The sequence below is a fragment of the Lithobates pipiens genome, unplaced genomic scaffold (assembly GCF_037356315.1).
Source record: "Lithobates pipiens isolate NorthernLeopardFrog02 unplaced genomic scaffold, aLitPip1_a1.2 Scaffold_16, whole genome shotgun sequence".
Classification (NCBI taxonomy): Eukaryota; Metazoa; Chordata; class Amphibia; order Anura; family Ranidae; genus Lithobates; species Lithobates pipiens.
In genome coordinates, this window is record NW_027507748.1 from 221,627,127 (window position 1) to 221,651,638 (window position 24,512).

Below are 24,512 nucleotides of genomic sequence, written 5' to 3' on the forward strand. Positions count from 1 at the left end.
CTGCTGTAAAACCTGGATATACCTTTCAGCATTGATAGTGCCTTTCCAGAGGTTATAGCTGTTCATTGCATATGCACTGTGATGATTATCAGTGCAGCCCCCCCCCCCCCCCCCCCAAGGATGCCCACACTGGACCACCAGGGATGCCCAGTACCAGGTATGCCACCTTAGGCCACCAGGGATGCCAGTCAGTGCCCACAATGGGCATCACTGATTGGTATGTATTATTGTTTGGCACTGATTGACATCCATCAGTACATTACATTACACTACAATGCCACCTATCAGTGCCCATCCATGCCACCCAGTGCCCATCCGTATCACATATCAATACCACCTCATTGGTGCCACCTTATCGGTGCCCATCAGTGCAGCCCCATCAGTGAAAGAGAAAACTTACTTTTTCAGTCTTTTTTTTATTTGTTTAGCAGAAAATAAAAAATCCCAGAGGTGATCAAATACCACCAAAAGAAAGCTCTATTTGTGGGAACAAAGTGATATAAATTTAGTTTGAGTACAGTGTATTATGACCGCGCAATTGTCAAAGTGCAACAGCACTGAAAGCTGAAAATTGGTCTGGGCAGGAAGTGCCCTGTATCGAATTGGTTAAAGTATTTGCAATTTTACATTGAGGAATATTATCCTGAAATTTGCTTGGCAATTTTTAGATGCAACTCTTCACAGATTGGTGAACCTCTTTACTTCTGAGACACTCTGACTCTCTAAGATGCTCTTTTTATCCCCAATCTTGTTGCCGACTTGCTGCCAATTAGTTGCATAATGTTCTTCCAGCTCTTACTTGTTAGTAACACTTACTTTGTAACCTTTTTCTGCCCTGTTCCAACTTTTTTGAGACATGTTGCCACCATCAATTTCAAAATGACCTTTTTTTCTTAAAATCTTTTCTCTTTGTTTAAACATTTAAATATCTTTTCTATTTCCTATTGTGAATAAATTATGGGTTTAGGAGATTTGAAAATCATTGAATTCTGTTTTTACACTTCTGTTCAGTGCTATAAAATAAATATATAAATTGACTTTGCTTCTTTGTCAATCCTGTTTCTTTTCTGATTGCTTTAAATTTTTCTACCCAAGTCTAAGCCCTTTGTCCAACCGTGTGTATGCAACACCAGTTTCGGACAAAATCCGTCGGACAAAATCTGATGGATTGGTTGTCGGAATGTCCGACCGTGTGTACAAGGGCTAAGGCCTCATTCACATACTTAAGATGCCCGCACAGGATGCACAGGTGTTCTGTACATTTACATGCGGGTAGTCTCATTCATGTCTTTTGGGACAAACCCACTGCTCTCAATTTGACATCTGTGTGGGTGCGAGTGCCTGTCCCCAAACGCAGACATTGTGAGTTTGGGAAAACACACCTGCATGGATGTCAAAATGGGAGGAGCAGTTGTGTCTGTGCAGCTGATGCATCCCAATAGATGTGGATGGGACTGCCTTCATGGAACATATGTTAATCCTGTGCAGGCCCTCGTGTGGGTGTATGCCCATGTGAATGAAGCCCTATTATCCTATCTTCCATCTTCATTTCTTCTTCTCTCTAGTGCAAAAATATAAAGTTGCCCTTATCATCCTGAAATAAAAGCGAAGCCCTTAGTAACTCATCTTTAAATTTTCCTGGCTTCTTTGCCATTCCTCTTTCTTCTATGATTACTTTTCATTTCAGGTAACTCTTATTATCCCATTTTCCATCTTCACGTCTTTACCTTTCTGGAGCAAAAATTAAGTTTCCTTAGCATCCTGAAAAACAAAACATGCCATTGGTAACTGATCTTTGCAATAACTGGCTTGAGAATAGAAAACTAAACTGTGATCTATTACTATAGGCTATATTTATAGTGTGATATTATTTGTAAAAGCAGCCTGTCTTATTTACAAAGACAACATATTTGTCAAAAAAAAGTAAGGTACATGTTACTCAGAATGCAATAGAATTATGTTTTGTTTTTTAAGTGTTAAATTGGCACTTTTCTGTATTTGTAAGCTAATAGGTGTTCTACACCCAGTTTAAAATGTACATCAGACCATCTAAAAATATATCCTTTATTAAGCATAATTCATTCATTAAAAAACAAAAAACCACATATAAAAATAAAAAATAAAGAAACAATCACCGAAGCTCTGAAAACAAAAAAGAATGATTCTGCAAACTCCAGCCACTACAAATGAAGAAGGCATTTCAAATTTGTTAACAAAGATAACAGAAATTTCTTATTTTTATTTTAGGCTACATTTGCACTCTGCATTTCAGTGCATTTAAAAAAAAAAAAAAAAAAAAATCTTCTTTGCTACATCTTTGGTGTGATTTCCAATAAAAAACAACTTCCATAGGGAATGATTGGTAACATACAGTATCTAAAAACACACAGCAACTATACCACATGAAAAACCCAGTTTTAAAATGTAAATCAATGTTGAATGTAAATACATTTCTACAGTGCAATATTACCAGAACTTAACACTAATATTTTTGATGTGTAAAAGGTATACTATCAAACAGTTAGAAAACATATAAAAGACAAGCATAAAGAGAGAAAACAAACTGCTGCTGTGCATGGTGTCAATTGTCATGTTCACTACTCCAGTTAATATGTTAGCGATCAAGAAGTAGAGCAACTGATTTCTGTTGATGGCTTCAATAAGACATTGATGAGCTTTCTTTTTGGAGTCTTCTGTAGGAGTAACCTTTTTGATTGAGGGATGTGAAGAGTTGTGTATGTTCCATGTGCTTTGCACATTACTACCAGGAGTCATATACACTGCAAATGCCAAAATTAGGTCACATATTAAAAATGAACACAGCCAAGCCACACACTGGCCAACGATCCATATGCAAAAAGGTAGATTTGCCATTCTGCGGGACACAGGTTCCACATATATTTCAAACACAATAATGCTGATAAACAACCCAGAAGACAGAAGTACCAAGATGCAAATGGCCCTGATCCATTCCTTTACAAATATCCTTTTCTTTAGAACATATAGTCCAACTTGAACTCCGATCATGTATATTCCAACATAACCAATTACAGAAAGAATACCTTCTCTGTTGGCATTTAAAAAACCAACTCTGGTGTCCTGACCATCACTGCCGTATAATAGAAAACTCTTGAGATCGGTCACTTCCAAAAATAACTGATAGCCTGTAATGATGGTGGCAGCTACAAACCAGATTCTTTGAGGTGGCACTAAACTTAGCAGCAGCGATGACAATACCCGAACAATTGCAAGAGTGAAAAAGAAGTTCCAGTGGACACCATACTCAGTTACATGTTCTTGATAGTCGATCGTTTTTACACTTATTAGCCGTGCAAGTCCTAGAACAATTAGTGGCCATACTGACAGAACCTGTTTTTTTACATGCGAGCATGCCGCTCTTTCCCGTGTTCTAGCTTCTGGAGAAACAAGAGCGTTCCCAAAGATAAAGCATCCAACTCCAATGTCCATCACCCCAGTTCCGTAAGTCTCTGTTTTCGCATAGCGCCTGGGGAAGATTGGAAAATCCACAGCAAGTATGGAAACTGCAGTGAGCACATTAAGTGACACACGCAAAGTTGTAACAGCTGGGACAGTCCCATTCCCCACGTGTGCATTCAGGAAGGACTGGCAGATATCATGAAGGGATGCCTTGATAGACTTGTTTCTCTTTGAGCTTATGAGGTAAAACAGCACTAAGCAAAGTGCCGCAATACATAACAAAACTATGTGTAGGGCATCAGAGAAAATTGTGCATGACAGTACCAGTGGAAGTACCAAGAGAATGTAGTCAATGAAAAAGTCACCTTTCCATGAATTACTTATCACAGAAGTTTTACGGTGGAGGAAAATAAACAACAATCCTCTAAATAGGATGGAAAGAGTCGTTACTCCCAAACCTGATGAGATCTCTGTAATGCTGGTCCCATTGAGATTTCTTATAAATGCTTCCTTAAGATGCTTCGACGACATTCTGTGGTAAAATGGGAAGATTCATGTTGTAGAGTTAGAAATCTAGAATTAAACCATACCTAAAAGTTTCCTCTATGGCAGTCTAAACAAGTATAAAATTCAGTTACTAAGTAATGCACAAACCTTATAAAGTAAGCACAAAACTTCCTTTACTGGCCCTGATTGAGCCAAATTCTTCATCTGTGTCTCACATGCTCCCTATCCCAGACACTGCAGCTCACAATGGGAGGATTTCAGCAACTAAAGGCTATATATGGAGAGATTTCTTCCTACAACTATGGGTTGCAGGATAGAAAATCTCTCGATTTACCCATCAACACACTCAGTGTTTATGGGGGAATCCCTCCCACATAGCTATTATGTTCTTCCAGGGGAGGGGAAGCCATCCCTAGAACAGCATCACATACTAGTCCATTACGTGACACTTACCTGCAAAAGAATCCAGCGATGTCCCCTGTGTAGGCAGCATCCATTTTCAAGCCCCTCTTCGTTCCAGGCTGCAGACTCCAGCTCTGTGATTTGCTGGAGCCGCGTGACGTCACTCCCGCACAGTAACGGCACACGTTAGGGAAGAAATGGCTTGGAGTTTCGTTTCTTCCCTGCGCATGCGCCGTTCACTTTATCAGCAGACTTCAAGTGAAATATCTCCTAAACGGCGCACGTTTAGGAGATATTTCCACTACCTACCTTATTCTAGGCTTACCTATAGGTAAAAGTCCCAAAAAAGGGTTTACAACCACTTTAAGTGGACTCAATAGGTGCTTGCCAGGGAACTAAGAAGAAGAAAAATGTAAGTTGTAGATTCACTTATAATTTAATGCTGCAGCAGAAATGTGTTTAAAATGGGAGGCCATAGTTCTACTTTTAGCGCTTGCTGACTGCATCACTAACATGTACTGCAGCAAGGAAGCTCTGCTGTGCAGGATCACATACCTAGTACGTGATCCTGCACTTCTGGGTCTGGGGTGCGCATGTGCACTGATCACTGTATTAGTGTCACTGGTGTCCAATTTGTCAGCCACAATATGGCAGTCTCGCTATAAGTCGCTGATCACTGCCATTACTAGAAAAAAAAATATATTATAAAATATATATATATATATATATATATATATATATATATATATATATATTCCATAGCTTGTAGACTGTAAACTTTTGCATAAACCAATCAATGTACGCTTGATTGGTTTATTTTCCCCAAATATATGTAATACATATTCGCCTAAATTGATCTTTTACATTTTGTACTGGATAGGTCTTATAGCAGAAAGTAAAAAAAGCTGTTTTCTTTTTAAAATTGTCATTCCTTTTTTGTTTATAGAGCAAAAAAAAAATAAAAAAAAAAAATGCAGAGGTGATCAAATACCACCAAACGAAATCTCTATTTAAGGGAAAAAAAAAAAAAAAAAAAAAAAAGGGACATAACATATTTATCGGCATATAACATGCACTTTTTCCCCCTTAAAATCATGGGAAAATCGTGGTTATGTGTTATACGACCCCTGCTGTCTCTGAGGGAAGAGGAGCGAGCGCCGCTGAATTACATAAAGCCGCAATCTCCTGTGTACCCGGTGCTCCGTCACTCACAGCCACGTCTCCTGGCCCCACATTGGGCCACTGTTTTGTCTATCATATGAGCAGGGCCAGAAGGTGTGGTTGTGAGTGACGGAGCGCCGGGAAAGATAAGTATCGACGACAGCACCAGCTTAAGTAGAACTTTACTTGAAAGAAAAGCATTTTGAGGAAGAGACATTCTGGGGATTATTTACTAAAGGCAAATCCACTTTGCACTACAAGCGCAAACTACAAATGCAGAGTGCACTTGGAAGTGCAGTCGCTGTAGATCCGAGGGGGACATGCGAGGAAAATAAACAGCATTTTAGCTTGCACATGATTGGATAATAAAATCAGCAGAACCCCTCATTTCAGATCTATCCCTCAGATTTACAGCAACTGCACTTCCAAGTGCACTTTCAGGGCAATTTCAAGTGCTCTTTGCACTTTTAGTGCAAAGTGGATTTGCCTTTCGTAAATAACCCCCTCTATGTCTCTTCTGCAATAAATGCCTCTCACCTACTTGCCTGCAAATGTGTTTAGATGGCTCAATGAGCTGTGCACATCTCAGCATGCTCAAGTGCTGGGAAGAATTAACTTCCCTACATATGTCACATTAGACCAGGGATATGCAATTAGCGGACCTCCAGCTGTTGCAAAACTACAAGTCCCATCATGCCTCTGCCTCTGGGTGTCATGCTTGTGGCTGTCAGAGTCTTACTATGCCTCATAGGAATCGTAGTTCTCCAACAGCTGGAGGTCCGCTAATTGCATATCCCTGCCCTAGACCAACCAATCAAGATGACCGAATATGCTGAACAGAAGACTGGACAAAGATGCCAGCGACGGCAAAGGGAGCTTGTCAGTTTCACGTTACCAGCGTGGAGGTAAGAATCACTCGGTTTAGTATCTCTTTAAGAACCCGTTGCATTTACCTACATAGACAAAGCACAGGCCTACTTTGCAGACTAATTTACCAAGTAGTTGTACGTTTCAAATATTCTAAACGACAAACTTTATTTTTATTAACATTGCTTACTTGTATTACTTTGTCTCTGTTGATAGGCAGCCGTCACAGCTGACTAAAAGATGAAAGGCACACTAAAGATCATGATTGCAGCAACCGTAATTGCCAACATCCTAAGTGAATGGCTAGATTGGCGGAAGTCATTCACCTACAAAAATAAAAACGTGTTATTACTCTCAATGTGGGATAGGAAAACAGGCTACAAGTGTTTATAAAATAGGAGAAAAAAAAAAAAAAAAGTAATGCCTTAAATTAGAACTAAAAGGCACCCCCCCCCCCATTTTGGATAGAGTGTTATAACCTCCGTCAGATTTTGTCCCATTGCGGAGATTTCCCTTCACTTTCTGTCCCATAGCCAAAACAGGAAGTGAGGAAAACTCTGCAAATTAAGACTTCTTTCACACTGAAAGCTCTGGCTGTTGAAAGCTCCACTAATTTTAGCGGCGATTTACCGCTGTTTAAGCAACGCTTTTTGGCCGCAAGTGGGGTGATTTTACCCCCAAAGAAGGGGTTAATAACTCCCGTGTTGTGGTGCGTCCGAAGAGCTGCCTATTCATTGCAATGGGCAGGGGCGGTTTGGGAACGCTGTATACAGCGCTCCCAAACCGCCCCAAAGATGCTGCTTGCAGGACTTTTTCTAACGTCCCGCAAGCGCACCGCCCAGGTGCTATTTATAGCGCTAAAAAGTGTTAAAGGGGTCTAAGGCAGGGCTCGACAAAACCCGGGCGCCAGGTCGCATTGGCGACTAGAATTAGCGACTGGCGCAGCACAGGTGGGGGTATCCTGTCTCCGTGGACCCCCCCAGCGTGATTGCGTCGGGCCGCGCCGCCGGCGGCCGGTAATTGAGCCCCCGGCTTTGAGGCCTTCTGTGATGCTATTCCTTCTGGAATCTGGCGCCCTCTTGTGGTGGCCGTTGGAATTACAACCATTAATGCTAATGGATCTCCTTCCATTTACTTAGAACACCTAAACATTACATACATATACATATACATATATATATATATATATATATATATATATATATATATATATATATATATATATACACACACACATATATATATATATATATATATATATATATATATATATATATATATATATATATATATATATATATATATATATACACACACACTTTTTTTTTCTTTTTTATTCTAACACCCTAGAGAGTAAAATGGTGGTCGTTGCAATGATGTCTGTCACACCATATTTGCACAGCGTACTTACAAGCGCACTTTTTTTGAGAAAAAATAATTTATTTAATAAAAAAAATAAGACAACAGTAAAGTTAGCCCAATTTTTTTTTTATATTGTGAAAGATAATGTTACGCCGAGTAAATTGATACCCAACATGTCATGCTTCAAAATTGCGCCCGCTCATGGAATGGCGACAAACTTTTACCCTTTAAAATCTCCATAGGCGACGTTTAAAAAATTCTACAGGTTGCACGTTTTGAGTTACAGAGAAGGTCTAGGGCTAGAATTATTGCTCTTACTCTACCGATCGCAGCAATACCTCACATGTGTGGTTTGAACATTGCTTTCATATATGCGTTCGCTTCTGCACGCAAGCTTGGCGGGACAGGGCGCATTTAAAATTTTTTTTTTTTTTTTTCTTATTTTAACTTTTATTTTTTTTCACTGTCCTTTTAAAAAAAAAAAATGTGTGTCACTTTTATTCCTATTACAAGGAATGTAAAAATCCCTTGTAATAGAAAAAAGCATGACAGGTCCTTTTATATATGAGATCTGGGGTCAGAGAGACCTCACATCTCATATTTACACTAAAATGCAATTTAAAAAAAAATCGTCATTTGAAAAAAATAAAAAAAATAAAATGTCCCTCTAATAGCTATGGGCAATGACTTGGAGACAGGTGGGGGGCTGGGGGCTATCTTCCCCTCACTCGTCTCCATGTCAGGCCAGGGACAGGTCCAGATCGCCGTCACGGACCTGGCTCCTAGATTCCAAGCAAATTTGTTAACCCCTGGTCTAAGGAATTCCTCTGGGGACCCCCAAGTCATAACTAGTGTACTCATTAGAAGATTCCCCTCTATTACTTTTCTGGGGACAACCCAACATTTGGTATTTTCTTTTACTTTCAATGATAAGGGTACACAGAGAGAGGCTGAATCTCCCTAATGGGGACAGAAACAGCACTCTGTCCAAAACTAAAAACAAGTTTTACCTTTAGTTATACTTAAAGTAAACCTGTCAAATAAACCATGCACTTTTAAACTTGTTATAGTCTATGGCAGGGATATGCAATTAGTGGACCTCCAGCTGTTGCAAAACTACAAGTCTCATCATGCCTCTGGGTGTCATGCTTGTGGCTGTCAGTCTTGCAATGCCTTATGGGACTTTTAGTTCTGCAGCAGCTGGAGGTCCGCTAATTGCATATCCCTGGTCTATGGGGTACCCAAAGGTGACTGGATATTTTAAGAAGTGTGTATCTTCATACCTGTGAACGGTAGACGTGTAAAGAATATTCCCCGACTTTGGGATGACTTTTTGATCATCTCTCCCTCAAGACATGTCATAACCCCAAAATTTGAAAAAGATTATATATAGTTGCTTATTGCACCTCTACAGCAGGACTCCTCTACAATGGTAAGAGGAAAACGAATGCAGAAAATGTTCTATGAAATGTAAGTGGTTAACAGATGTACGAATAGTAATTATTACATTATTTTCTTTTTACTGCTCAGGCTTTTATATTTCACGGTGCGAACCTGTTCGGCAAAAGTGGCAACGGCAGGGACTAAAACATACTATAACACTGCCAGTGAATCTTAAAGCCTTATGAGAGCTTTTTGTCGGAAAATGCGACCGTGTGTATGCTCCATCAGAATTTTTCTGGCTGAATTTCTGCCAGCAAAAGATTGAGAGCAGGTTCTCAATTTTTCCGACAGAAAAAGTTTCATTTGGAAATCCCGACGCGCAAAATTCCTACGCATGCTCGGAAACACCAAACTTCATTTTCTCGGCTCGTCGCAGTGTTGTACGTCACCGTGTTCTTGACAGTCGAAAGTTAAGCAAACTTTTGTGTGACCGTGTGTATGCAAGCCAAGCTTGAGCGGAATTCCATCGAAAAACCATCATAGCTTTTTCTGACTATCATGTGTGCGCGGCATAAGACTGGCCATAAACATTCCATTTTCTTGTACAATTTTCCTTTAGGTTTACCTTAAAGGGGTTGTAAAGGTTCGTTTTTTATTTTCTAAATAGGTTCCTATAAGCTAGTGCATTGTTGGTTCACTTACCTTTTCCCTTCGATTTCCCTTATAAATGTTTTTTTTCCTTTGTCTGAATTTCTCACTTCCTGTTCCTCCTCAGTAAGCTGTTCAGTAAGCTGTTCTGGCTGACTAATCACCAGCTCGGATGATGGTGAGAAGTTTACTGAGGAGAAACAGGAAGTGAGATATTCAGACAAAAGAAAAAAAAAACATTTAGAAGGGAAATCGAAGGAAAAGGTAAGTGAACCAACAATGCACTAGCTTAGAGGAACCTATGTAGAAAATAAAAAAACAAACGTTTACAACCCCTTTAAGCTATGTAGTGCAAGGGCATGCCTAATTGAATACAACTGAAAGTTGTTTAGTTTTGACCTCATATTATATGTTTTTTGGTAAATCTAAAGGAAAATTGTACAAGATGTTTGAACATGTATGGCCAGCCTAAGTATCGTTAAAATAAACACAAAAGTCAGCACAAGGGACAAGACTTACTATTAATGCACTGTGTCCCTTGTGTTGCCGACTCCTGGTTTTCTTGAATCCTCCTCCATCGATGCCCCCACCTCCAGGCCCAGCCACCATAATCTTCTGGCTCGGCAGGATTTAATAGAATTGAAGAAGTTGTCATTTGCACTCCTCATGAGTGCCTGACTATGTACTCCCTTTCTGTTCAGCTGTTTCATTCATAAAAGCCATACTACAGCTTCTATGAATGAAATACGATCTATGAATTGAGGAGGGGCAAATAAATTAAACATTCACCTCCTCCATTCATAAATCATGTTTCATTTGTATTTCTATGTACTCCTGCACTGGGAGATTACGGCTGTGGAAGGTGGGGTAGGGGCAATCGATGGAGGAGAATTTCAGTGAGACCAGAAAATTACAGCACAAGGGACAATGCATTAGTAAGCCATGTCCTTTGTGCTGATTTTTATGTTTTTATTTGTATTTTTTATTTGGACTACACTTCGGCTTTAAGAAGGTGTAACAACAGTTTTGTTTTAAAGCCACTTCTGGACCGCCGCACTCTGATATACGTCCTAACTTTGAAGATGGATATCTTTGTTATCGCAGCAGCTAGCTGCCATAACCCTTGTATCCTCTTTTTCAGTGGGCAGTCCGGTCTCCCATAATACTGGTGTCTGCGGCGGATTCGGTGCAAGATCACTTTTATTGGCATCGGGAGAGGGGCCCTCCCCTGCCGCTGCGCTCCAGTGCCCTCCGCTGCTTACCGGAGCAGTCTTTAGCAGTGGAGGCGATCGGATCCTTGTCCTTCCTGGGTATGGAGACAAGTGAGGGGGAAGACGGCCCCCACCCATCTCCATACCATTGCAGGGCGGAAGCGACGTCAAAACGTGACTTCCACCCATAGTTCTTAAAAAGGGACTTTTTTTTCCCCCAAATGACACTTTTTTATTTTATTGCATTTTAGAGTAAATATGAGTTCTGAGGTATTTTTGACCCCAGATCTCATATTTAAGAGGACCTGTCATGCTTTTTTCTATTACAAGGGATGTTTACATATCTTGTAATAGGAATAAAAAAAAGTCACACATTTTTATTTTTTTAAAAGAACAGGGTAAAAATAAAAAGTAAAAAAAAAAAAAAAATTCTTCTTATTTATTTTACAACGAGATCCATCCCGCCGAGCTTGTGTACAGAAGCAAACGCATACGTGAGTAGCGCCCGCATATGAAAATGGTGTTCAAAACACACAAGGTATCGCCACGATTGGTAGAGCAAGAACAATAATTCTAGCCCTAGACCTCCTCTAACTCAAAACATGCAACCTGTACAATTTTTTACACGTCACCTATGGAGATTTTTAAGGGTAAAAGTTTGTCGCCATTCCACAAGCGAGTACAATTTTGAAGCATGACATGTTCGGTATCAATATACTCGGCGTAACATTATCTTTCACAATCTAAAAAAAAAAAAAAATTGGGCTAACATTACTGTTGTCTTATTTCTTAAATTAAAAAAAAGTGTATTTTTTCCAAAAAAAGTGCGTTTGCAAGACCGCTGCAAAAATACGGCATGACAGAAAGTATTGCAACGACCACCATTTTTATTCTCTAGGGTGTTAGAAAAAAAAAATGTCTAATGTTTGGGGGTTCTAAGCAATATTATAGTAAAAAACAAAACAAAAAAAACAAAAAACTTGTAAACAACAAATCTCAGAAACAGGCCCGATCCTTAAGTGGTTAAAACCACATGAAATAAGGCGGCTGTTCAAAGCAACCCTGGCTGTGTAAAGGCTTGTTCTCACACTCCTGCATGCTAAAACGTGTGTAGTCTAGTGTCCGATGAGTAGCAGTAGTAATGGGTGGTGCTATGTGTTACAACACAAGGAACTATTTACTTTTTCTTTTTTTAACTTTATGGCATTTCATTTATTTCTATAAGGTGTGGTGGGAAAGAAAAAATGCACCATGTCTATGTGCTCCATGTGTTGATCTATGTAGATGAAGTCAGCTCAAGTGAAGCCGTGTAAAAGAGGTCTTACAGTAATACTGAACAAACACTTAATTTACATCATCACTTTTGTTTCTGTATGTGGATGATAGCACTGTAATTATTTTAATAAAAAAAAAAAACATCCAAGTACCTTTTTCCTAATTGATATACAGCTGTCACATGACCCAGATCTTTCCCAACCTGTCTGCAGGGAAACATAAGCATGAGAAATAAATAAAATCAATATCAATGTTTTAAATTGTCTTACAAATATATATTTGAAATCAAATCTTTATTATTTTGTGGAAAAAACATGGTGTGGGCAGAGTTCTGCCAGTCACAGGCTGTATCACACCACTACAGCCTCTTGTCTTAGAATAAGAGGGAGGTGAAGCCTCCATGAATCTACATGTAATATCCCACCCCATTGTGTTTGGCTGGTTAGTGGGCCTGGAGGAGGAGAGAGGGGGGTGGGCTGTCATTTACTACTGTGTATACGCCCACATGCGTGACTCTATAGTTACATGGCCTACTCACTGAAAACTGAGCATGCGCCACGCTGCTAATACAGCTAAAAAAATCCCTAGCGGAATTGGGGACATGAACAGAAGGTGGACACAGAGAACAGCAGAATCAAGCAATTTTTTTGCAGAATACAGAAAATTAATCTCATAGGTGACCGAGTATGAACTGCATGTAATACACCATTTGATAGTTTTTTTTTTTTTTTTTAATGAAATGGGTTTAGTCACACTTTAGATGGTAAGTTTTTTTCTTCAGATTCCTCCATCCAAACAAATCAGGTAGATGGAAGAATCCCCCCCGACAAGGACATTGTATTCTGACAGCGGCCACTGTCAGAATACACTGATCAGTGCCTGCTGTCAACGTGTCCCTTCAAATTACAACATGTCCCTTCAACAGAAGTTAATCAAATGATTGACTTCTGTCCAACAGAGACTGCCACTCACTGATCAAAATTCATCCCGTCCCTGCTGAACTCGCCAAATTTCGATTTGTGTATGGCCAGTCTCAAGATGGCAATACATTATATATTTTCTTGTTCGATTTCCTATAGATTTACCTTCAACTATGTAGTACAAGGGCCTGCCTGATTGCATACAAATTTAAAGTGTTTAGGTTTAAACTCGTATTATATGGTTTTGGTAAATCAAAAGGAAAATTGCACAAGAAAATTGTATAAATCCACTTCAGCTCCGGACCAGGCCATTTTTTGATATGGCACTGCGTTACTTTAACTGACCATTGCGTGGGCATGCAACGTTGTACCCAAATAAAATTGATGTCCCTGAGTAGAATGGAGCACATGACGGCCGTAGTGGAGGGTACGGAGCAGAAATTTTCTAAAACATGGTCAACATGGGATAAGTCTGTATATGGCTCTGAAGGGATTGACCCTATTTAGTTAAATTTGGATACATACATATACCCGAGAGAAGGTCTGCTACTTATTTTCCTTTTTGTGTAAGTCTTTCTATGAGGTTAAATGGTATGTTTACATTTTTTTCTATAACCCGTTTACGGAAGAGGTAGAGGGTTGTTTCAATTTTTATTCTTTAGTGGTGCGACTATCTTTCTCCCACTCGAGTTAACACTTTAATCACATCGCTATACCTCTATAAGTTAAGATTTTGTGTGCCCTATAATCAAAGTATACCTGCATTGTTTCACGTATATTTCCTTCTGTACGATTTTGAAAATTCATAAATAAACAATTTAAAAAAATAAACGTCCCTTTTTTCTCACAAATAGAGCTTTCTTTTGGTGATATTTGATCAGCTCTGCGATTTTTATCTTTTGCAAAAAATAAATAAATGTTTTTTTTTTTTTTTTTTTACTTTCTGCTCTAAAACACATGCAATATTTTTATTTATTTTTTTAAATCTAAATTTCCTCATCAATTTAGACCAATATGTATTCTGCTACATATTTTTGGTAAAAAATCCTAATAAGCATATATGGATTGGTTTGCGCAAATCTTATAGCGTCTACAAACTACGGGATAGATTTGTAGAATATTTTTTTATTACTAGTAATGGTGGTGATCAGTGACTTAAAGTGGGACTGCGATATCGCGGTGGTCAAATTGGACACTGACATTTGACACTTTTGGGGGACCAGTGACACCAATATAGTGATCAGTGCTAAAAATATGCATTGTCACTATACTAATGACACTGCCAAGGAAGGGGTTAATATCAGGGGCGATCAAAAAGTTAACTGTGTGCCTAGCTGGTGTTTCAGTGTAGTGGGGGAGGTGTTTTTACTAGGAGAAGGCATGGATTGGTGTTCCTGCTTCACATTAACACAGGACCCATACCTTCTGTACTGCCAGAAAGGCAATCCACCTTGCTTACAGAGGCAGATCGTCGTTCTATCTGTGTACTGAAAATCAGCGTGTGTCGGCAGACATCGGGTCGTGGGACTCGCGTAAAATCACAGCGGGAACCAGCCGGCGGCTGCATGCACTCGCACCCAATAGTTTGCCTTTACCCCCACGTGGCTACATTTGCTGGATAATTTGTGCTGCAAGAAAATGAAGAGAAGAATAGTGAAGTGAAAACAAGCCTTGGCAGACCATAGGATTATGCGATTTTTCTTTCCTGCAACCACAGGAATCAATGAAGAAAGACCAAAAATTATGAAAAAAAAACAAACACAACCACATACACACAATGTTTGCTTTCTGCTATAAAACATATCCAATACAATTAAAAAAAATCAAGTTACTTCATACATTTTTGCCAAAATGCATTCTACTATGTCTTTGGTAAAAAAAAAAAATTATTTATATATCTCCCAATAAGAGTATATTGATTGGGTTATGTAAAAGTTATAGTATCATCTACAAACTATAATATACATACTGATTTATTTTATTTTTTTAAAGGCAGTGATCAGTGACTTCCAATGGGACTGCAATGGTGCAGTGGGCTCTTCTGATACTAACTGACTCTAGGGGGGGGGGGACTCACTGCCACTGACATCACCAGTGCCTTGAATACAGTGATCAGTGCCAAAAATACCCTGCCACTGTACTAATGACAATGGCTGGGAAGGGGTTAACATCTAGGGTGATCAGGGGGTTAAATGCGTGCCTAACGGTTTCCTACAACATGCCAAATACATGCAGGTAGGTTAATTGGCTTCTGTCTAAATTAGCTCTAATATGAATGTGGGTTAGGGACATTAGATTGTAAGCTCGAAGGGAGGGACTGATGTGAATGTACAATGTATATGTAAAGCGCTGAGTAAATTGACAGCGCTATATAAGTATCTGAAATAGGGCTGCAACTAACAATTATTTTCATAATCGATTAGTTGGCCGATTGTTTCAATTAATCGGTTAACCTTTAAAAAAAAAAAAAAAAAAAGAAGAAGTGGGTCAAATTGAAGTTCATTTTCAGGCACAGTGACGGGAAAATTTGGAAATAGAAAACTTTTTAGTCAAAAGGAATATTCAGACAGTGTATGTGGTTTTCATTTAGAAATTACATTTATTTTAAAAATAGAATGTTAAAGACAAGTGAAAATTTTAAACAAAATTCTTTCATTCAGCGAATGTACAAAGATCTTTCGTCGGAAAATGTCTCATCTGAAAATTGATCTGTGTGACCAGCATAAGGCTCAGTACACACCTATGCTGTTTGCTTTTGATCTGTTTCTGCAGTGCTTTTTGCTGTGCGTTTTGATTTCTGCGCACGTGATTTTATGGCAATTTGCATTTTTGCCTTTTTTTTTTTATTAGATTAAAAAAAATAAAAAATTGCTGCAAAAACGCATTAAATGCTTTTCTGCAGCTTCTCCATTGAAGTATATTGAACCAATAAAGCACCATTTTGCATTAAAAGTCCCCGACCCTTTCAGATATTAACGTGTCCCATAGGAAATCATGTAAAGGAACTGTAGTGCATTTCTGCAAAAAGCACCAAAAAACACATAGATGGTAACCAGGCCATTCTAAGACGTTTAGTAACATAATAGGGTTAAAAAAAAAACTAGATCATCACTACTGTAGGGGTTCATTTTTTTACTGTAGAACAGTGAAAGTAATATTTACAGTAGCGATTATTTGCTCTTTTTGTACCATAAAGGGCTCGTTTTAGTTTTTTTAACCCCATTATGTTACCGGCCGATTAATCGATTATGAAAATAGTAATCGATTAATTTCATAATCGAGTAGTTGTCAATTAATTGATTAGTTGTTTCAGCCCTAATCTGAAATAATAATAATAATAATAATAATAATAATAATAACAACAACTAGAAAAGCTACAATTTCTGGGGAAATTGTGTGAAGTGTTCTTGCCTCCACCTACATTTTAGAAAAAAAAAAGTTTTTTTCAAAAATGATTTTTTTAAACGATTTTATTTTTCAAAAATTATTTTTTTTAAATGATTTTTTTCCCAAAAAATTTTTAAATGATTTTTTTTTTCAAGAATTTTTTTTTTTTAAATGATTTTATTTTTTCAAAAATGATTTTTTTTCTCTAAAATTATTATAATTTTTTCTTTCAAATTTCCTAATTCCCCCATCAGAGCTGTGTGGGAGGCGCTGCAATTCCCCCATCAGAGCTGTGTGGGAGGCGCTGCAATTCCCCCATCAGAGCTGTGTGGGAGGCGCTGCAATTCCCCCATCAGAGCTGTGTGGGAGGCGCTGCAATTCCCCCATCAGAGCTGTGTGGGAGGCGCTGCAATTCCCCCATCAGAGCTGTGTGGGAGGCGCTGCAATTCCCCCATCAGAGCTGTGTGGGAGGCGCTGCAATTCCCCCATCAGAGCTGTGTGGGAGGCGCTGCAATTCCCCCATCAGAGCTGTGTGGGAGGCGCTGCAATTCCCCCATCAGAGCTGTGTGGGAGGCGCTGCAATTCCCCCATCAGAGCTGTGTGGGAGGCGCTGCAATTCCCCCATCAGAGCTGTGTGGGAGGCGCTGCAATTCCCCCATCAGAGCTGTGTGGGAGGCGCTGCAATTCCCCCATCAGAGCTGTGTGGGAGGCGCTGCAATTCCCCCATCAGAGCTGTGTGGGAGGCGCTGCAATTCCCCCATCAGAGCTGTGTGGGAGGCGCTGCAATTCCCCCATCAGAGCTGTGTGGGAGGCGCTGCAATTCCCCCACAGAGCTGTGTGGGAGGCGCTGCAATTCCCCCACAGAGCTGTGTGGGAGGCGCTGCAATTCCCCCACAGAGCTGTGTGGGAGGCGCTGCAATTCCCCCACAGAGCTGTGTGGGAGGCGCTGCAATTCCCCCACAGAGCTGTGTGGGAGGCGCTGCAATTCCCCCACAGAGCTGTGTGGGAGGCGCTGCAATTCCCCCACAGAGCTGTGTGGGAGGCGCTGCAATTCCCCCACAGAGCTGTGTGGGAGGCGCTGCAATTCCCCCACAGAGCTGTGTGGGAGGCGCTGCAATTCCCCCACAGAGCTGTGTGGGAGGCGCTGCAATTCCCCCACAGAGCTGTGTGGGAGGCGCTACAATTCCCCTCAGAGCTGTGTGGGAGGAGCTAATGTGTGGGAGGAGCTACAATTCCCCTCAGAGCTGTGTGGGAGGAGCTACAATTACACTCAGAGCTGTGTGGGAGGAGCTACAATTACACTCAGAGCTTTTGTCCCCTCCCACTCTAGTTTTAAACATTTCGCCATTCATTCCTATGGGACAAATCTTGCCGGATACGATATTTTGTGAACCATTTGGTGAAATGTTCCACAAAGTAAGAGCACACCAATCTGTAACAATCCGCACGTTTCGGTATATTTAGTGTAAAAGCTGTGGGAGGAGTTAGGGTGGTAAATTTGGCTATAATAATATATATATGTGAGATAACAGTAAGTGCTCTTGCTATGCAAGAACACCTAATAACTAAAGTGTGCTAAACGTACTAATAGATCTCCAAGTTTCTCAATCCTGCCTTACCCGGAAGTAGGAGCAGGTACCTGGATTTGACAGGTACCCCCCCCCCCCCAAAAGGTGCCAAATGTGGGGGGGGGGGGCAAACAAGCAGAGCTTCCCCTTTTGGGTAAAGCTCTGCTTTAAAAGACACAGTGACAGCAAACCAATACCTAAAAGGTATGCTATTGTCTGCTCTGTTAGAAAATGGGGTACAGAACTCAGACAGGATCTGGAGCAGCTGTGCATGGTAGCCAATCAGCTTCTAGCTTTCATTTTCAAATGTGAAAATATAGCTGAAGCTAAAAGTTGATTGGTGAAGAGCTGCTCCAGATCCCCCCAGTGTACTCATGACAAGTGGAGGAAGGAAATGCCTGGAAATCAGAGGCAGTGTGAAGGTGACAGACAGATCATTACTTACATCACCATGACAACATCCTAATGTATGGCTCTGGCCCTAGAAGCCCTCGTCCCCCAGTCCTCACCCATACCTCTGCAGGAACAAGGCTGGAATGTGCCCACAGCCCTACCGGCTCCTTCATCCACCAATCACTGGCTGTACAGCCGGGCCATGTGACTCCAGCTCCCGCCTATGGCAGACTAGTGGCCGGGTGACGTCGGTGGCGGCGGGCAGGGTTTAATCTGCAGGCGACTCCTCTTGTCCTTCAGATACTGGTGTGGAGCTGGCAGTTGTGTGGAGCTCACCTGGGTCTCCTCTGCCATGAGTGCCCCGCACACACTGAGCGAGGCACACGGGAAGTCACAGGTAGGTGACCAATACACGGACACGAGTGTGAGCCTCTAGTAAAGTTGTATGAATTGGAATTCTCGGGCGGAGAGCAGAGCTGTGCCGGGGCGGGTCATGGTCCATGTAGAGGGGTACACTGCGCGCTCGTTACTATAGAGTAGACGTGGTGACAGGTGTGGTGCACAAGGTAGCGTGTGTGTAGGTGAGCTGGATGGACAGTGCCCCCTGGCGGCGATGAATCTGGCGGGCGACCCCCATCATTACTCATCGCTGGATTCCTGTCTCCCACATGCCAGAATGGAACTTTAAGATGATTTAGACCCCGCCCCTGTGTACGCCCACACCCCGCCCCTGTGTACGCCCACACCCCGCCCACTCAGTTATTTGCAGCTGCACCGCAGGTACAGAGTGATCACCTTGTGTATACTAGTGCAGTGTGATTGCAATGGGAAGAAGTACGAAGGATCACCATTGACTTATAGTAGATCATCTACCATTTACACGAACCACTGCTGGACTCTTTTTCTGAACCTACCCGTTTCCTGCATGTAGTTCCTCAGTGTCCAGCTGTTTCCACTCGATTCGTCCACATCCTCTCACTTATCCGTACTCTTTATATACCTGGGATGATGAGGGACTACATGCACTTTACCCCCTAGGGCAGGGGTGTCCAAACTACGGCCCTCCAGTTGTTCAGGAACTACAATCCCCATCATGCCTAGTCATGTCTTTGAATGTCAGAGTTTTACAATGCCTCATGGGATGTGTAGTTCTGCAACAGCTGGAGGGCCGTAGTTTGGACACCCCTGCCCTAGGGGGACAAGGATCTGTTCTGGGACTACACATTGACTGTGCACTTTAGTCATATACAACTTTTGGAAAGCCTTCTTTGGGGGATATATATATATATATATATATATATATATATATATATATATATATATATATATATATATATATAATTTTTTTTATACGATTTAGCACTTTATGCACTTTGGAAAATTGTTCTTCGGTCTTGTCCTCCTCGCGTTGTATTCTGGAGAATGGGGCACACTGTGTTCTGGGACGTGTGTACCAGAACACAGCGCACCCCATTCACAAAGCGCCACGCGACATGCGCAGTAGGAAAGGGGCAGTGAAGCCACAAGGCTCCACTGCCTGTTTCTCTTAGTTAGGATGGAGGCGCCGGGACACGATACAAAGGACGAGTCGGCCTCGGGGGGGGGGGGGGGGGGGGGGCAACATCGCAGGTGCCCTGGACAGGTAAGTGTCCCTATTAAAAGTCAGCTGCAGTGTTTGTAGCTGCTGACTTTAAAAAAATAAATAAAAAATTTCCACTGGAACACCCCTTTAATGTATATGGACTATTGATGGATAATGCCCTTTTTCTCCTATACGGAGATATGTGTGAAAAAGTTGAGAGATAGAGCAGCATCGTGGTTTTAGTATTTTTTTTTTATGTATATATATATAAAATCGTTTTTTTTCTTTTTGATACCTATATCCACCATTATTTTCTAGCCTTGTTCTATTTATTTAATCCATTTCGATATTGTGCCGTGCCTCATACAATAGCCTTGGGAGTGTGGATGTAGAGGTCGATCTGCCCGATCTGCTTGCTTTGAGTGTATGGTGTGTACATGCACTCATTATAGGGTGGTACTCTGTGTGTGTGTGATCTGGTGGGCTTATTGGAGTTTATAGTCTAATATAACATAAGTAGCACGTTCTCAGTATTAGAGTAGACATAGAGTGTTTTTTTTTTTTGAGGGTAGAGAGGTCTTTGGAAACCCTTTTTTATTATTGACTGAGTGTGTATAATTTTGTGGTAGCGCCGTGGGCCCTATATTCTTTCTATAAAACTTTGCACATCCACGGCCTTCTTTCTGTAGGGCGGCAGCAACCAACTTTATAACCTTAGCGCGGCTGTTAATAGTATTTAATTTGCTTTCCTAACACAGCTGAGTGAACTGCGAGCACCAAGCATGGCACTCACAGCTCACCGTTTTTTACGCCTATTAGAGCCTACTGCTCTAATCAGGTGCTTCAAAAACACCTTCCACTGTAATTTAGGCGCCCAACGCCCTCCTCACCCTAGACCCGCTGACCTGGATTGTGGTGGTATTCCATTCTGAGCCCCAGTATAGCCTCGTCAGGGGTCCGGGGCTTTGAAATCCCCACAGCTGAATCTCCAAAGCGTTTCCTGTCAGGAGGGACATTTTGGAGCACTGTAATTGGTCGTTGCTGTCACATGGGCGGTGCCAACCAATTAGGACCCGCGTAGCCTATCCTGTCAGCTGAGAAGAAAACGCATGAACTCCGAGGGGATTTCTAAGCCCCTGAAGTGGCTATACTGGGGCTTAGAACAGGAGATCGCCACACAACAGGTCAGCAGGACTGTGGGGGTGGGGTGAGAAGGGGGCCCTGTGTATGTTCACCTTACATATTTTTCTGTAAAGGTGAACTTAAGTCTTGTACACACAATTGGATTTTTGGCAGGGAATTGTGTGATGACAGACTGTTTGCCTAAAATCTAACTGTTGGAAGGCTCCTTCAGACAATTGTCCAACTTTCCGCCAGCAAATGTTAGATGGCAGGCTAGTAAATTTCCAGCGGACAACAGTCTGTTGTCAGATTTTCCTATCATCTGTACACAAGTCTGTCACATAAGTCCAAAGTACAAACACGCATGCTTGGAATCAATGCTCACCAAACATGACATTAATCGAAGGTGCCCAAAGGGTGGCGCTCAAGAGCTGAAATTCCACGTAGTAAGTCACTACGTGTTTGTTGGCCGACAATTGTGTGCCATTGGCATGCAAGACAAGTTCCTGGCACATGCCCTTTAGACAAAAGTCTGACGCTCTGTTGACCGTGTGTACGAGGCTTTATACTTTAAGGCCCATACACACGATAAGAAAATCTGAAGTAAAATTTTGTCAGACTTATGATCTGCCGATTTATTCTGATCATTCCTATAATGCGTGTTTAGACTTGGCTTAATCGCTAAGTCGCACGCTCTAAGGTGAGTGTTCAGTACCTAGGGGATCACTGGAGTGAGGACACCTTGGCACATTTGAACACCTACCAAGCTTTTTTGTGATTGTATGGACTACCCAGCATAATGATTAGAAACACAGCAGGACACTCTGTTTGCACATGAGCACGATTACTTGTGAGATATATATATATATATATATATATATATATATATATATATATATATATATATATATATATATAATAAAAAAATTTTTTTTCTCTCTCACATATTCTTTAAGGACTTCTACGAACTTTATGAATTTTACGAATCTATATGTTTTTTTTCACATGAGCACTATATACTTACTGTGCATTTGAGTTTCCACTCCCTTATATTTTTTATTTATTGGCACTTCACCATTGGTCAATATTTTTGTGTTTTTGTGTTCTATATACATTTTGGTATCCAATTATTGGGCGTATAGTGCATATTTCATAGTACAGCACTTTTCAATTCATTTATTTTACAATTTGTTCTGATTTTATCTGCTGTTTCTTATATTGATCCTATTACATATTTTTATTTTTTTGATGAGATCATATTTATAGCACAGTGTAGTATTTACTTATTAATGATTTATTCTGATGATTAGTATGGTGCTTTCAACAGCCAATTCCACATTTTCAAATGGCAAAAACTGAATATGCAGGCTATAAAATGTTTGCAGTCAGATGGGATTAGTATACCCCACATTCTTGGCCCCAATGGTAAAGCGACACTAAACATAATCCTTATTCTATGAAATAATATATACACACCCACTACTTGGATCACAGCAGCAAAAATAGGAATTTGGAGGAGGCTGTGAGCAATAGAATGTACTTTACATTACAAATACTTAAAGGTGTTCTAAAGCAGGGGTGCCATCTGATGCTGCCTTGGGATGGTGGGTCAGCAAGCCCAGATCGCTGGTCCCAATTCACCACCCCCGAGCATTAGTGTGAAAGACAGAGCCGGCACTAGAGGAAGCAGAGCTGATGCTTTCTGTATAGCGCCAGCTCGTGTGCAGGCTCTGCCGTATGCTTCCTCCAGCGCTGGCTACTGTCACACTGATGCTCGTTAATTGTGGGTCAGGATATAGCCAGCAGTTCCAGCCCTGGAGGACAACCAGCAGCCAGCGATACCTGCAGGAATCCTGAGGAAGAAGTGACGATTGAGGAGAAGGTACCGCAGTGCATCAGTGTGCAAGCAGCCTTGGGCCCCGTTCAGACGATCAGTCCGCTTGGATCCACCTGTCTTTCAGGCGAGCCCAATCGGACCTTCTATTCGCCTGCATAGAGGTAAACAGACTTGTGTCGGTTTATACCCGCCTATCTCCAATCCGATCCACTTAAAAAAACAGAAGGTGATTCGACCTTCTGTCTGGGTGGATCAGATCGAAGGGCCCATAGAGTAGAACGGGCTGTGTCTGCTCTGCATATACAGAGTGGACACGGATCTGCCCACTCCACACATTGTGGCCCCCACCGGTTGCCAAGTCGCTAAAGTGGCCCTCACTCCTCAAAAGGTTGGGCTCCCCTGTTCTAAAGGCTCAAGATTTTTTATCTTCATGTATTTAATGCAAAACTGTAGCTGCTGACTTGTAATAAACAGTCACTCACCTGTCAAGTGATCCAGCGACATCCTCACCCAGGCCAGTTCTTCACCGGTCTTCTGGTCCCTGGCATCGGCATGTTAACTGTGGACAGCGAGCTGTGACTCCTTGCAGCTTCACAGCTGGATGCCCTTTTGCGCATGTGCAAACCTCGCTGCGCTTTGTGAATTTCAAATATGTTAAAAATATGGCGGAGGAAGGGGAAGGAAGAGAAGAACTTCCCCTTTTGGGTAAAATTCCGCTTTAGTTGTTTTTTTTTAAACCACAGTTTAGTGTCACTTAAAATTTTAAAGGCCTTTTCTTCTATAGTAGGCCTCACACTGTATAAGTATCATGTTGATATGCATTTGCCAGCTTGACAAATTATTTACTTCTTATGATAACTTTTTTAACCACAAAAAAAAGAAGAGGATTCTAATGGTGTCACAGGTAGCAATAAAACCCTATCCAAAACTGAGGCTCGGTTCACACAGGGGCGGCACGACTTGCAGCGCGACTCACAGACGCGACCTGCACACGACTTCAGTGGCGACTTGCAAAACGACTTCTGTATAGAAGTCAATGCAAGTCGCCTGAAGTCGCCCCAAAAATAGTACAGGAACCTTTTTTCTAAGTCGGAGCAACTTGAGTCGCTCCTATTAGAACGGTTCCATAGTACAGAACGGAGCGCGACTTGTCAGGCGGCTAAGTCGCCTGGACAAGTCGCCCCTGTGTGAACCGAGCCTAAGAGCATAAAAATGTGGCTAGCATTTGCCTTTAACAAAGCAGTGGGGTGATGGCATTTCTCCATTGATCATGGGTAGAAAAACCTGAACAGACTGGAAATGAACTTGTAATGGTTGTGTTTTGCAGTGAAGTAATTCCAGCAATGCCTCTGTGGGGCCAGAGTACAGGTGTAATGGTGCCATAAACCAGAGCAAGCTCTTCTATTCAGACCGAGGAAAAAAAAACATAACGTTGCTCCATTTGTAAAA

General features: G+C 41.3%; 2 protein-coding genes across 17 annotated transcripts in view; one reads left to right on the forward strand and one right to left on the reverse strand.

Annotated features, from left to right (window-relative positions):
* Positions 1-119: 119 nt before the first annotated feature.
* PIGW (phosphatidylinositol glycan anchor biosynthesis class W) lies at positions 120-23,657 on the reverse strand. 14 transcript variants are annotated; one of them, XR_013274449.1, is made up of 5 exons: positions 18,575-18,775; positions 12,407-12,460; positions 6,566-6,701; positions 3,897-3,970; positions 120-1,761 (listed from the first exon to the last, which is right to left on the reverse strand). XR_013274449.1 is itself a non-coding variant. In XM_077481096.1 (5 exons), the coding sequence occupies exon 5, from the start codon at positions 3,967-3,969 to the stop codon at positions 2,467-2,469; it is 1,503 nt and encodes a 500-aa protein (XP_077337222.1). In that variant the 5' UTR covers position 3,970; positions 6,566-6,701; positions 9,823-9,958; positions 12,407-12,460; positions 23,546-23,656; the 3' UTR covers positions 2,051-2,466. The 14 variants fall into 14 exon arrangements, 13 of the variants coding, with proteins under 13 accessions (XP_077337222.1, XP_077337218.1, XP_077337219.1 ...); XM_077481096.1 differs by lacking the exons at positions 120-1,761; positions 18,575-18,775 and adding exons at positions 9,823-9,958; positions 23,546-23,656 and having other exon boundaries at positions 2,051-3,970; XM_077481092.1 differs by lacking the exon at positions 120-1,761 and adding an exon at positions 9,823-9,958 and having other exon boundaries at positions 2,051-3,970; positions 18,645-18,775.
* The window catches only part of MYO19 (myosin XIX), a 119,633-nt gene continuing 113,907 nt past the window's right edge, over positions 18,787-24,512 (forward strand). For all 3 annotated transcript variants that reach the window (XM_077481083.1, XM_077481084.1, XM_077481085.1), the window contains exon 1: positions 18,787-18,919. In XM_077481083.1, coding sequence (XP_077337209.1) covers positions 18,875-18,919 — 45 coding nt within the window. In that variant the 5' untranslated portion in view covers positions 18,787-18,874. The remainder of the gene's footprint in view (positions 18,920-24,512) is intronic.

Coding starts and splice junctions, on each gene's coding strand:
- PIGW (XM_077481086.1), bottom strand. Junction 3,971..12,406: donor GTATATCAATTAGGAAAAAG/GTACTTGGATGT, acceptor ATTTTACCACAG/AATGTCGTCGAAGCATCTTA.